General features: G+C 40.7%; 1 protein-coding gene across 1 annotated transcript in view; it reads right to left on the reverse strand.

The window, feature by feature from the left end:
* The window catches only part of arhgap39 (Rho GTPase activating protein 39), a 178,249-nt gene that overhangs the window by 67,248 nt on the left and 96,925 nt on the right, over positions 1-14,076 (reverse strand). Inside the window, 2 exon segments of the mRNA XM_034180178.1 lie at positions 2,786-2,859; positions 5,055-5,268. Coding sequence (XP_034036069.1) covers positions 2,786-2,859; positions 5,055-5,268 — 288 coding nt within the window.

The following is a 14,076-nucleotide window of genomic DNA, read 5'->3' on the forward strand; positions in this document are numbered from 1 at the left end:
GTGTTATTACTATTTGATAAAATCAGAATTATTCAGTTACTCAAGAGTTATGTGCAATATTGTTGAACATCTTGTGCAAATGTCATAAAAAAACATTGTTCATTGTTTACTGTCACTGTTTCGGTACTATGGCTAAATAATTTCCATCGGGATAAATAAAGTTTGTTGTGGTCCAGTCCTGGTAGGTTCCTGTCTTACCTGGGTTAGTCTGTCTTCTCTGTCCTCAGGTTTTAGTTGAGTTATCTGCTTTGTCCACCTATGTCTGCCTTCTCTTTTCTCCACTCTTCTAATCTGTCTTCTCTCTGTGTCACTCTCTCTCCCCCTGGTGTTAAGTTATATTACTACAGGTCTTAGTCTCTGTCTTGGTTTTACCTCCCTCTGCTGTTCTGTTACATTTCCTACACATCATTAGTCCCTAATTTTCACCACCTGCTTGGGTCTGACCCTGCAACTAACTGATCAGTGAGGCTGTTTATAGTGAATCCAGCTTGTCTTCAGTTGCGGCTTCATTGTTTGTGTGTGGGTTTCTGTAAGTGTACATGATATGTTTGCGCAATGCCGCTTGACTGCTTCCGTTTCTCAGTGTTTCCTGTTGTCACCTGTGGATTGTGAGTACTGAGGGGTTTTTGCACCTTGGAGTTGAAGTCACTCTTTTTTTTTTAATGTGGTGTGCGTGTGTGACCTTCATCTGATCTTCTTGATCAGCCTATAACATTTTATTTGAAGCTAACATATAACTTCTATAAGGAAGGGCTGACCACCAAAACAACATGAAAACAGACAAGGAGGAAAGACAAGTGACAGTAATAACTGTGAAATGATGAAAAGTGAGACACGAAGGAGACGGAACCCCAACAATACAACATACCGGGACAAACAACCACACACAAGCAAGCAGTGACAGCAACAGTCTGTTGTCTAGTTAGTGAGCATCCATACCCTATTCTAGGACACCAGAGTCTTGAGCTGCTTGAGAACACCCAAAACCAAATTGTGCTGATGGCCACAAACACCTAACCATCCACACACAGAGACCCAGATCACAGCTAAATATCCAATCACTACTGTGGATGGTATGTTGGGCCAAGACAAAAGTACAGAACCTTACCATATGATGTGGACCACTCCAGCATGCCAGGAGCCATAAGGGTGATTGCATGCAACTGATGGAAAGGGGCCCAGGATGCAGGGCCCCAGGAGAAACAAGGAGAAAAAGGACAGTAGAAAGGCACAGGGGCCAGGAAGGGCACCCACCAGGGCCACCGGGGCAGCCCGACAAACCGCCAGAGAAACAGCCCAGGCAGAGCCAAAACACATCCCCACCCCTGTATGAATATAGTTTTGAATGCCGGCATGAAGTCATAAGACCTGGTACTTCACCCATTCCCCCTTAAGGTTTTCCCACAGTATGAAGTCCAGATACTTAATGCCCCTCCCCCACAGCCTTCCAGATGTCTGTATCTCCCAGGATACAGACAACACTTAAGGATTTTAAGAAGAAGAGACCTTTGGTTTAACCTGGTTTTTATCAAGAAGAAGAGACCTTTGGATGAATCCTATTTTGATCAAGAACAAGAGACTGAGTCCTGTTTTTGGTTTTCACTTCCAAGAAGTAAAAGACATTCCTTGCTTTAATCTAGTCTCTGTGTTTATCTCACCTTTTATGAAGAGACTTCCTGTGTTGAAACTCTCCTTTAACCTTTAATGTCCTCACAATTTTCAGGAGAATGTAGGAGATATCAATATGCTCTATGAAACAGGTGAGTAAACACTGAAAGGTTAAGAAGAAGGATTTCTTAGTTGAATGTTTTTGCAGGCTTTAAATTCCTCAGTTATCTCTGTCTGTGTTTGACTCTCACCTGCTACAGAGGAAGGAGACAGTTGGATTCTAGATTCCAGGTTCTGAATTCACCAATTCTGACGAAGACACCTCTGAGGCACTCCCCTGTTTGCGAAGGATTCCTCTGAGTTTCTCACCTGGTTATGAAGAGGATCCCCTTTGCCTCATCCTGTCTTCACTTTTGACTTTGTCTTATTCCCTCTGGTAACTAATAAAACTGTGTTTTAATGCCATTCTCCTCATCTGGGCTGTCCTGCATTTAGGAGTTCTACCTACTCTGTCTCAGTCCTAGGTTTTATTAGCTGTTCCCACGCCCAACCTTAACAAAAGTTGATCTTATTCTTATTCAATGACCACCCTTGACCATTTTCTCATTCAGAGATCAGCCAAGACCTTGGTGACTGGTCACATGCTCATTTCACGACTGGTCCAGCGATTTCTCAAATTGTAGGTCTTGGCTAATTTGTAACCTGGTCATGTGTTTGGTGTGACCCACCCCTAAGTCTGCAACAGTGGTGGAAGAGCTGAAGCCACTGGAGGTGTGCGGTATCTTCAGGCGGGTGGAGCTGCTGTTCTCCTGGTGTTCAAGCAGCTGTTGCTTCCATTTGGGAGCCTGGCAAAGAGCACTAGCTGCTCCTCTGTGGAAAAGAAAGGGTGCTACCCTGGACTGGTATTACACTATGTGCTCTGATGTGCAAATTGCTGATGGACTCACTGAGACTCTGACTGACATGGCTGCTTCTGGGGACAGCAGTGCCACATAAGCCTGGTCTGTGTCACAAGTATTCGTTCACAGAAACACCCCAAACAATCCAGGATAGGTCACCCACGGCATCATGGCACCTTCAGCATTTAACCACTGTTGTTTTAAAAAAACAATTTTGCTTTTTTGAAAGAAGCAAAATTTGAGCAGCAAAGATAGAGTGATGGAAGAGAGCAGCTTACCTTTTTGGCCCCGGTCAGTGCAGCCTTGGTTAGCTTCCTGTAGCAGTATTTAGCATAGCTGCTAATAGCCACTCCTGCAACATGACACAAAAGAAGACACTCAGCAGGAGTGCTGAATCGCCAAATGCCCCAGACCATAAACACGCTGGTGGTCAAGATCAGGAGAAATGGTGTCTTTGTAGTCCAGTTTTAGGTGGTGTATGATTTTAATTCATAAAACAATAAAAAGGTCAAGATGGTGAATCATGAGGGAAGCCACCAAGGCACCAGATAACTGAAGAAGTTACAGACTTCTGTGGTTGTGACTGGAGAAATTGAAACAGCACATGGGAGAATATAGCCTCAACATGATCTGTTTTCCTGGTTGAAAATACTTCCCTGTTCCACCATGAAGCTGTATAACTCCTGGTGCAACAGGTAAAAGTTTTCTTTCCACCATTCCACCATTTTTCCAATCACAGCTACAGAAGGCTATAAATCCTTCAGAGTTGCCTGGGTGTCTTGGCTTCCCTCACTTGTCTCCTTGTTGCACAGACAGACTTAGCATACAGTACTATACTGTTTGCATTTCTTAATGATTTAATGGAAATAAACCAGTACAGTGAAGGCTGTGCAGAGCAAGGCCAGAGCCTCTGAACTTTTCCCAGTAAATGCTGATATTCCTCTGGGGTGTGTTCTGGCTCCTACGCTGTTCAATTATTGCATGGACTGGGTGTTGGACTGGGTCTTGGTGGGTGCTGAACTGAGTTTTGCAGGGTACTGGACTGGGTCTTGGTAGGTGCTGGACTAGGTATTGGTGTGTCCTGGACTGGGTCTTGGTGGGTGCTGGACTGGGTGTTGGTGAGTGCTGGACTAGGTCTTGGAAGGTGCTGCACTGGGTGTTGGTGGGTGCTGACTGGGTATTAATGGGGGGTGGACTGGGTGTTGGTGGGTGTTGGACTGAGTGTTGGTGAGCGCTGCACTGGGTGTTGGTGGGGGTTGGACTGGGTGTTGGTGGGTGCTGGACTAGGTCTTGGCGGGCGCTGGACTGGGTCTTGGCGGGCGCTGGACTGGGTCTTGGCAGGTGCTGAACTGGGTGCTGGTGGGTGCTAGACTATGTTTTGGAGGGTGCTGGACTGGTACTGATGGGGGCTGGACTGGGTGTTGGTGGGGGTTGGAGTGGATGTTGGTAGGTGCTAGACTAGGTCTTGGAAGGTGCTGGACTGGGTGTTGGTGGATTTTGGACTGGGTCTTGGAGGGTGTTGAGCAGGTTGTGGAAATAAGTGGCTAGGTGCTTTCATTGATGACAAAAGTTTTACTGACCTTGACTTTGTCGACAATGCTGTGATTTTTGTGAGATCAGTGGATTGTGATTCCGGCACATGAGGAATCAAGAGTGTCTGGGTTTGTGATGTTCCTGGATACAGCTTGAGATCAAGGCTTTTAATGACTTCCAGGTCATCAGAAGTGTATCTGTATGTGGTGAAAGTGTTGAACTTGTACATCCATTCACTGATCTCAGCAGTGGCGTTTGTGTCTCTGGATCCTCAGCCTTGTAGATCCAGAGACGCTTGGGAAGATGTTATGGAGTCAAGAGGTCAAAGGTCAGAGGCGTTTGCTGATGCTGATGTCTTTGCAGGAAAATCAGGATCCACGTCTCTACAGTCCTGATGCTTCCTGTCTTATTGTCTGGTTGTAAGACCTGAACTGTAACTAGTGACCTAAAGTGACAAATGGATGTCTTTGGTACCAGGTCTCTATGGAGGATCCTTTGGTCCTGCTGAAATGACTTTGTGTCCAATGAACAGTTACTTAGTCAGACTCAGATGAGTAGGAGCACTGACACTGTGAGGGAGCATCAGCAAAGACTTTTGTCCCTGTACTGTTATTCTAAACATAATCCAGCATACAGGTGCCTGAATGTTGAGGACCCCAGCAGCTGGAAAAGCCGGCTATAATAAATAGATGCTTCCTTTTCTAAAGAGAGGTTGGTTGCCATGCGGGATCCAAGGTTTTTCCCATGACGTGGTGAATGTGGTGACTGGTTACATGTACCTGAAACCCAGCATTGGAAACTAGAGACACAACAGGATGTGGTAATGGCATGACCGTCAAGAAGGTAATTACAACCTTCAGTTACTTTAATTATCTTCATCTAAACACGAAGGAACACACCCAGACTCTGCAAGGACCGCTAAACCGTGATGTCACAGTGGATGGCTTCTCTCTCTGAAATCTTATTTGTATTCTGCATGAAGACATTTTGACAAACACATAGGTCCACCCTCACCCTTGGTGTCATTGAGTGGGTCCATGTGTCGGAAGATGTAGCCCTCTAAGTAGGTATGAAAGCGAGGTGTGGGAGGGAAGAAGGCCAGACAGATAGCCATCAGCTCCCAGCCTCGCTCCAGACTGTCATAGCGGAAGTTCTCTGTGGTCTGACGACACAGCTGGATGTACAGCTCATCCCGTAAACCCTGGTTACTCCACCCGCGCACCACCACCTGCAAGGACGCCAGGACAGGCGACACACACAGCACAAATACAGTCAGGTAGCTGCCAATCACATCATCATACTCTCCAAACTACGCAACTGTGTCTCGGGGACTAAACAAAATGGGGACAAATGTAAATGGACGAAACAAAACTGGACCAAAGCTAAATGGGCCAAACGAAAATGGATCAAACATGTGGGTGATTCTTTAACTACGGGCACTATTGGCCTTGTAAATGTAATTTCCACCACACCATTGCCTTACAATATAAAGCGCCTTGGGGCAACTGTTTGTTGTGATTTGGCGCTATATACATGTGCTCTGATGTCACTGTTTATCTCCATAGAAACTACCCAAACAATTTTTCATACAAACTGTTTAAAGGGACATTACAGTGTTGTGGTGGAAATTACGGCAATAGTGTGGGACAACTACATTTTGTTTAAAAAAAATCAACAGTTGTATGACACTGAATACCCCAATTATGTTTTGATTATTTTACTGATATTTTATTCAGAGATATTTTAAAACATTAGAAAAAACGTTTTTTTACCATTCATTTTTATCATTGAAGATCAAAAGTCTGGGTGTGGGACAAGCACAAAACTGCAATATTTGCATATAATGATGCTGAAAAAAGGTGAAAAAGTCATCATAGACTACTAGAACAAATTTCTTAAAACACTTTCACTGTAAAGATAACTATAAAAGTGTGAAATTTCCCCTTTTTTCTGTTTTTCATACAATATGATCAAAGGACATAAGTGCCCGTAGTCTAAGAATCATCCATAAATGGACCAAACAAAACTGAGCCAAAGATAAATGGACCAAACAAAACTGGATCAAACATAATTGGACCAAAGATAAATGGACCAAACAAATTCCTGACGCAACTCCAGTATTACCTGGAGAAACACACACAGCCCCTGGTTTCTCCCATCCAAGTATGTCTATCTATCTATCTACATACAGTGGGGAAAATTAAGTATTTTCCCCCTGTCAGTTTTGCAGGTTTTCCCACCTACAAAGAATGGAGAGGTCTGTAATTTTTATCATAGGTACACTTCAACTGTGAGAGACCGAATCTAAAAAAAAAAATAATCAGAAAATCACATTGTACGATTTTTAAATAATTAATTTGCATTTTATTGCATGCAATAAGTATTTGACCCCCTACCAACCAGCAAGAATTCTGGCTCTCACAGACCTTTTTTTTTTAAACTTTATGTTTATTTAAGTTTTAGTTTTTTCAAACATAACAAAGAAAACACAAATCATAATTAAACAACATAATAGACCGATTTTACCAAAAATAAGATACATTCAGAAATAAAGATATTGAAAGCCATCATACGTTGCATCATCTCTATGTATGTCTGTGTCATTAAACAATTGCTTACATCAAGAGTAAATATGTCCATTTTTCCCAAAACAGTTTCCCTTTGTCCAAAGATTGTCTCAGAGAAAAGTTATTTTTTCCATCTCATATATTTCGTTAACAATGTTCGTCCATTCTGTAAAGGTGGGGGGTTCTTCTTGTAGCCATCTTCCGGTTATTGCTTTTTTGCTGGCTGCCTGTAATATCTGAAGGAGGTAACGATCCTTTTTTCTCATCCCGGTAGGTATATTTCCTAAGTAAAATACACTGAAAGTTTCATGTATTTGAAGTCTGGTTACAGTCTTGATTATTTTTATTATGTCTGCCCAATAGGTGGCGATTTTGGGGCAATTCCAGAATATGTGGTAATGTCCAGCTGATGACTGTCCACAATTCCTCCAACAATTGCCCTGTATATGGCTTTTGGTCTGATGTTCTTTGATTTTAGGTGTTGTAAAATATCTCATTGTGTTCTTCCACATAAATTCTCTCCACAAATCTGAGCTTGAGGTTGTCGTGATAGTTTTACATATATTTAGCCAATCATCTTCTGTTAATTTAATTCCAGCCTCTTTTTCCCATTTCTGTTTTATGTACATAGTTGAATTTGCTCTTCTTATTTGCAAAACAGAATATGTGGAGGAGACATACTTTTTAGTAAGTTTCCCTTTGCATACGTCCAAGATAAGTCCGACCAAGTCATCAATTTCTTGTTTTGTATTTTTGATATTATTATTATTGAGGTGATGTCTCAACTGAAGGTACCTGTAGAAATCATCCTTCTCCAAGGCGTAATCAATTGCTAGTTGTTGGAAGCTTTTTATGTTGCCATCTGATATTTTCCAATACGCAGTTATCCCTTTGTATTATACCAAATACCAGTACTGGAATTTGCTATCAAATTTGGAGGGAGTAAATTGTGTATCATAAGCAGGCCAACACAAAATTCGTGCAGCTTTTTCAAAGGCCTCTTTTCTAGATTCTTTAAACCAAATATTTAATGGTGTTTTTATGTAAACATTTACACTGTTTAAAAGTAATTTAATTTTCTGTTTGTCTCCCAAAATAGAGGGAAGGGGAACACCAGTCTCTGCTTGATCAATTCCTTTCCATTTGGCATCCTCAGTTGAGTCACACCACAAAACCAAAACTCTAAGCTGTGCGGCCTTGTAATAACTTTCGAGACAGGGGAGAGCCATGCCTCCTTCGCTCTTACTTAATTGCATGGTTTCGTATTTTATTCGTGGGCGTTGTTTATTCCAAATGAAACTAGAAATCATTCTGTTCCATTCAACAAATTGCCTGGAGGACACTTCGATTGGTAATGCCAAAAATAGATATAGTAATTTAGGTAATGTGGTCTTTTTTATCATTTCAATTCTATGATACATGTTCATGGGGAGGAGCAACCATCTCTTTAAACCTGCTTTAATATTGTTTGTCAGGGGATCATAATTGTATTTGAAAAGGTCATTTGGATCCTTGGGTATTTGGACCCCTAGGTATTTAATTATACAGTTGTTCCAATTACACTGTAAGCGTTTTAGGACATTTTTACTCGGTTTATAATTGTAAGTGAGGATTTGAGGGGGAATGGTATAGTGATTTGAGACATTGGATGAATTGATCATCAAAGCCAAAACGTTTTAAGGTCAGAAATAAAAACTCCCATTAGACAGAGTCAAAAGCCTTTTCAGCATCAAGGCTTAAAAAAACTGACTCTGTGTTTGTCATGTATTTTACAAGGTGAAGGGCTCTGCGGATGTTGTCATGTGCCTGTCTCCCTTTCACAAATCCCGTCTGATCAGTATCTATTAATTCTGAGATAATGTGTTCTAGTCTTTTTGCCAGGATTGTTGTAAATATTTTATAATCTACATTTAGTACTGATACAGGCCGATATGAGCCTCATTCAGTTGCATCTTTCCCTGTTTTTGGTATTACAGAGATAAGGGCTTGATTCCAGGATGTAGGTATTGTACCTCCTGTGAGCACATAAAGCAAGATTTAAGCAAAGGTATAATTTTTTGTCTAAAATATTTGTACCACTCTGAGGGAAACCCGTCAGAGCCTGGCATTTTGTTTCCCTTTAAGTTTGAAATTGCTTTATCGATTTCTTTTTCTGTTATTTTTTGTGTAAGTTTTTTGTTTTGTTCTCTTCCTATCAAAGGTAAGTCTAATTTTGTAAGAAAATTCTCTACTATAGTTGCATCTGCTGCAGATGGCTGAGAGTATAAATTTGTATAATAAGTAATAAAGGATGTCTGAATCTCTTCTAAATTATATTGTACTGTGTTATTAACTGGGTCTCTTATCTTGTGAATATTGCGGCTGGCTTATAGTTTTCGTGTCCTCCAGGCAAGTAACTTTTTAGCTCTTGGTCGATTCTCGTAATAATTTTGTTTAATAAATTTTGCTTTCCTTTCTATGTGATCGTCATATAGATTGTTTAATATTTGTTTAACTGAAAGAATTTTTTGCAGCGTATCGTTGTCTTTGTTTCTCATGTGTTGTTGTTCTAAGAATTTTAGTTCAGCAGTCTTGTCTGAAATTAGTTTCTCTTTCTTTCTTTTTAATTGATGACCACATTATAAGCCTTCCTCTCAAAACTGCTTTTGCTGCGTCCCATATCACACTAGGTGAAGTTTCATCGTTATCATTATGATATGTGTAGTCTGTTAATTGTTCTTCTACATATTTTTAAGGTCTATATCATTAAGGAGGTTATTGTTAAGTCTCCAAAGGGTTTCGTTTCGCTTGGTATCTAAATGTAACGTCAAATATACTCCTGCATGGTCTGAAACATCTTGTACTCCAATTTTACATTGAATAATTCTGTGCCTGTCTGAGCTGAGCATGAAAAAATAGTCTAGTCTAGATAACATAGTACATGAATGAGAAAAAAAGGTAAAGCATTTCTCATGTGGATGAAAATCTCGCCACACATCTTTCATACCCACTTCTTTAAGCAATTTGTTAATCAGTATTGCTGGAGGTTGTATCCTCATATTTGTGGAAGAGTCAAGAGAAGGGGATAAATGAGCGTTCCAGTCTCCAGCACATACTAGTACTCCAGATATTTCAGTATATATTAAGTTGAATATTTTTTTAACAAACTGCTTATCATTTCCGGTAGGGCGATAAACATTAAGTAATGTCACTTTTTTATGATCAATCAAACCCCCACTAGCACATATCTTCCTTCAGTGTCAGAAATTTGCGAAGTGAACTCAAAGTTGATTTTGTTTGAAATAAGAATTGCCACTCCTCTCGCATTTCCTTTTCTGAAAGATGAATAGTAAGTATGATTGAACCATTTTTGAATTTTTTCATGCTCAGATTTCTTTTATTTATTACTCGACCTTGTCTCTGTGACGCTCTGACTCACTAGGACATGGGGGGATGGCACTGGGGTGCAGTGGTGGGGTCAAATTTGCCCGTATGCCTACATGGTAAGGCAGTGTATTGATCTAACTGGAGTATTGGATCATTGTCTGGAATTGAATTGTCATATTGAGATCGGCCTGCGCGTATTAATCGATGTTAATCAATGCTTATCATTCATCCAATCAATCAATTTTGAAATGGCTGGACTGGTTAATAATCATTTTGTGACATTTGGATTTCAGGCATATGCAAAGCATTACAGTGGAGCATGTTTAATCTGTGCGAAGCACAATTCACAGGGTAATGAGAGACCAAAACGAGGGAAATTTCTAACACCTCAATACCCGTTTCAAATGGATTTTATTGAATGAACCAATGTGAAGGGAAAAATATTGCCTAGTATTGATTGATGCATATAGCAAATGGGTAGAGGTGTTCCCTGTTAAACATGCAGATGCTCTTACAGTGGTGAAGATACTTTGTAGAGACATAATTCCAAGACATGGACTACCCGAAACAATGTACAGTGATAATGGCACTCATTTTGTAAATAAGATCACCCAACATTTGACAGAACATTTGAAGATAAATGCAAAAACACATTGTGCTTACCATCCTCAAAGTGCAGGTTTAGTGGAAAGAACAAATGGGACAATTAAAAGTAAGCTCAGAAAATGTATGGAGGAAACAGGAAAAAAACTGGGTTTATTGTTTAGATTTAGTGAAACTGTACATGCATATAACACCCAGCTCAGAGAATGGCCATTCGAAATTTTGTATGGCAGGCCCTACAGAATACCAGATTTACAGAAAATAGCTGGGCCTGATAGCGAGGATGAGGAATTAGTTGATTACATGAGACGAGTATTGTCCCATAAGAATGTTATACATTCTAACACGATACCAGACACTCCTATTTCTGTGCAGGGCCCTGAGGGTCAGATCCAGATCGGCGACTGGGTGCTGATAAAGACTATTAAGAGAAAGAACTGGTCATCTCCAAGGTGGGAAGGTCCATTCCAAGTGCTGCTAACCACCCCCACCACAGTGAAAATTGCAGAGAGGTCATCTTGGGTGCAGCTATCCCACTGCAAAAGACAACGATACCTGAAAGATCCCGAGCAAGACAAGGGGAGCGACATGTAACTGTGACGGCTGATGGCCTATAGGCCCAGTAACGGCTGGAAGCGCGTCACAACAGAGACAGACAGCGACCAGGAGTGAACAAAGACAAAGACCAGAGGCTGAAGCAGATACCAGGGTCCTGAAGCAGATGAGAAACCAGCTACAACCGAGGAGAATCCTGTCCACGTAATCCAGGATTAGAAGCAGATGGACTACAAGCTTGAAATAAGAGCACTGACGTGACCAGACCAGGAGAAAAGAAGCAGACAAAACTCCATCTTTGAGAACGGGAGACAATCCTGTTCTATTCTTGTGCACCTGTGTTTGAAGAAAACATCAAGAACAGGGCACAGGACAGAGTACATGACACATTATTTTAATTCTACTTGCAACATGCTTTACACATACTGATGATAGTACAGATTTATGCACTACAGCTGAAGGGAACTAACATAAAAAGAGTTCCAGATTCCCTCAGTCCCTTGCTGAACAGAACTGAGACTGTGAACTGTCACCTTCAGCCCCTAAGCCCAGACAAATTGAACCTTTTGAACTGTCACCAAAGAAAGAAGACATCTTCAAGACCAGAACTGTTGTCTCTCTCTCTGTCCCTAGGAAAAAAAAAAAAAAAAGAGAAAACCTCATGACAGGGGTATTTTGAACAGGTTGTTCAAAATACTGTTTTAGCTATGGAGAGCTTTGCTGCCAGAGCAGGCTGCAAATTACGCACCCTGATGATGATTTTTACAATTATTGCTGTGATTGTGGTGTTTACTGTGTGGTGGTATGAAAAAATATATGAACCACGTTACAATTCAGACCAGAAGGAAGTGATACTTATATTCAAATTTGGTGACAAGCATCTTTACTAACTATATGCATGTGTCTTCTCAAAAACAGCAGAAAAACTTTGCAATAACAGATTATTGGACAATGCAACCTGCTTAATGATAGTCAATATAGGTTAAGATGCAATAGAAGCGATTAATAAACACATAGAGTTTGTTATAAGTTATAAGTTATGCATATTGTATATCGATGATTTATGTAAAGTCTCGGATCTGTTTAGAGCGAATTTGCAGATGATACGAACTTATTTTGTTCAGGAGATAATTCATAACAATTATTAGATGATCTGGGATCGAAGATGATAAAGTTGAAGAGTTGGTTCAGTTCGATATGAACAAACTGTCACTAAGTTGGTCTAAAAAACTAAAATAATGTTATTTGGAAACTATAAAAAGGATGAACAAATACAGTTAAACATACAGGGAGTAAATGTAGAACCTGTCAGAGAGAATAAGTTGTTAGGGGTGGTCATCGATGTCAGGATCAACTAGACAGCACATATCCAACATAGTCAAGAGAAAGCACTACATACTCTGTGTTGCACACTGATTGCACCTTACTTGACTTATGGTGCTGAAGTATAGGGCAATAACTACAACACTGTAGTACAACCATTATTCAACCTTAGAGAGAGAGAGAGAGAGAGAGAGAGAGAAAAAAAAGAAAGAGGATTAAGAATAATTCATAATGCAGGTTATTGGGATCATACCAGTCCACTGTTTATGATATGCAATGTCCAAGCATGAACCAGTTCAAACAGGGGTACAAAAATATGTTTTTTTCTAGGTATAGGGAGGAGGAAGGGTAATGAGGGTTAGGGTGTTTTTGTTTTTTGCTTCGGCTTGTAAATATATAGTATTTTGTATGTAAGTAGGTATGTGTAGGTGTATATTTATGTTTGTGTATATATATGTGTATATATCTGTATATATGTATATGTGTATGTATATGTGTATGTATATGTGTATGTATATATATATATATGTGTATGTGTATATATATATATATATCGGTTTAGGTGTGTAGGAATCTATGTGTATATGTGGCAAAGGGTATTACTGGTTGTGGGGAAGAAGGGGTAGGGATAAATAAGCTGATGCTTCACCCTACCCCTTTTCGGACATGTTGGGTACACAGTAGGAACTTTTTTGTTGTTGTCTTTACTGATCTATCTTGTAATTGTTGTTGTATCAAATGTTCGAAATAAACAGTTTTCATTCATTCATTCATTCATTTATTAATCATAGATTTTAAAACTCCATGACATGATTTAATTTAAGACTATTCGATTGATGTATAAAGTAAAACATAAGCAAGTACCTTTCAGAATTCAAGGATATTTTATGCAAAGAGAAGGAATATATAATTTAAGGGATTTGTATCATTTTAAAGTTGCGGGCACAAGGACGACCAGGAAATGCTTCTATGTCTCTGTTTGTGGTCTAAACTGTTGTGTGTGGGCCGCCAGAAGAGGAGGTACTGCTGGCCCACCATCAGAGGGCGCCCTGCCTGAAGTGCGGGCTTCAGGCACGAGAGGGCGCTGCCGCCATGGACACAGCCGGGGGTGACAGCTGTCACTCATTACCTCTTGACAGCTGTCACCCATCTACTCAACGTCCTCTCACTCCATAAAGACCAGACGTCATCTCCACCTCGTTGCCGAGATATCATACTTCATTGGAGGTAATATCCTCAGCCATTTGTGATTGCAATATTTGTATATTGTGAGTGTTTGCAGGAGTACTGGTACCTCCGTCGGTGAAAGCTGAGAGAGCGTTGAAGGCACTCTTTTCCCCTGAGGAATCTACAGTACTCTGCAGTTATTGAGTGAGAGGTGGAGGTGGCATTCCCACCGCTGTTGTTACTGGGTGTACACACACCCACACTTGACTGTCTTTGTTCTCGCCAGCAGTACCAGATCCGACAGTCGGGGACGGTGATCACCTGGGAATTCGGGACTTGGCGGCTCCAGTATTCACCAGGTTCTGTGGCGGCGGAAATCGTGTGGTTCCGGCTCTTCTCAGGACAGACGTCTTCTATCTTCGAGCCTGCCCACACGTCACCTTTGTGGATTGACT

This window comes from Thalassophryne amazonica, chromosome 10, assembly GCF_902500255.1.
Source record: "Thalassophryne amazonica chromosome 10, fThaAma1.1, whole genome shotgun sequence".
In the NCBI taxonomy this organism is placed as follows: Eukaryota; Metazoa; Chordata; class Actinopteri; order Batrachoidiformes; family Batrachoididae; genus Thalassophryne; species Thalassophryne amazonica.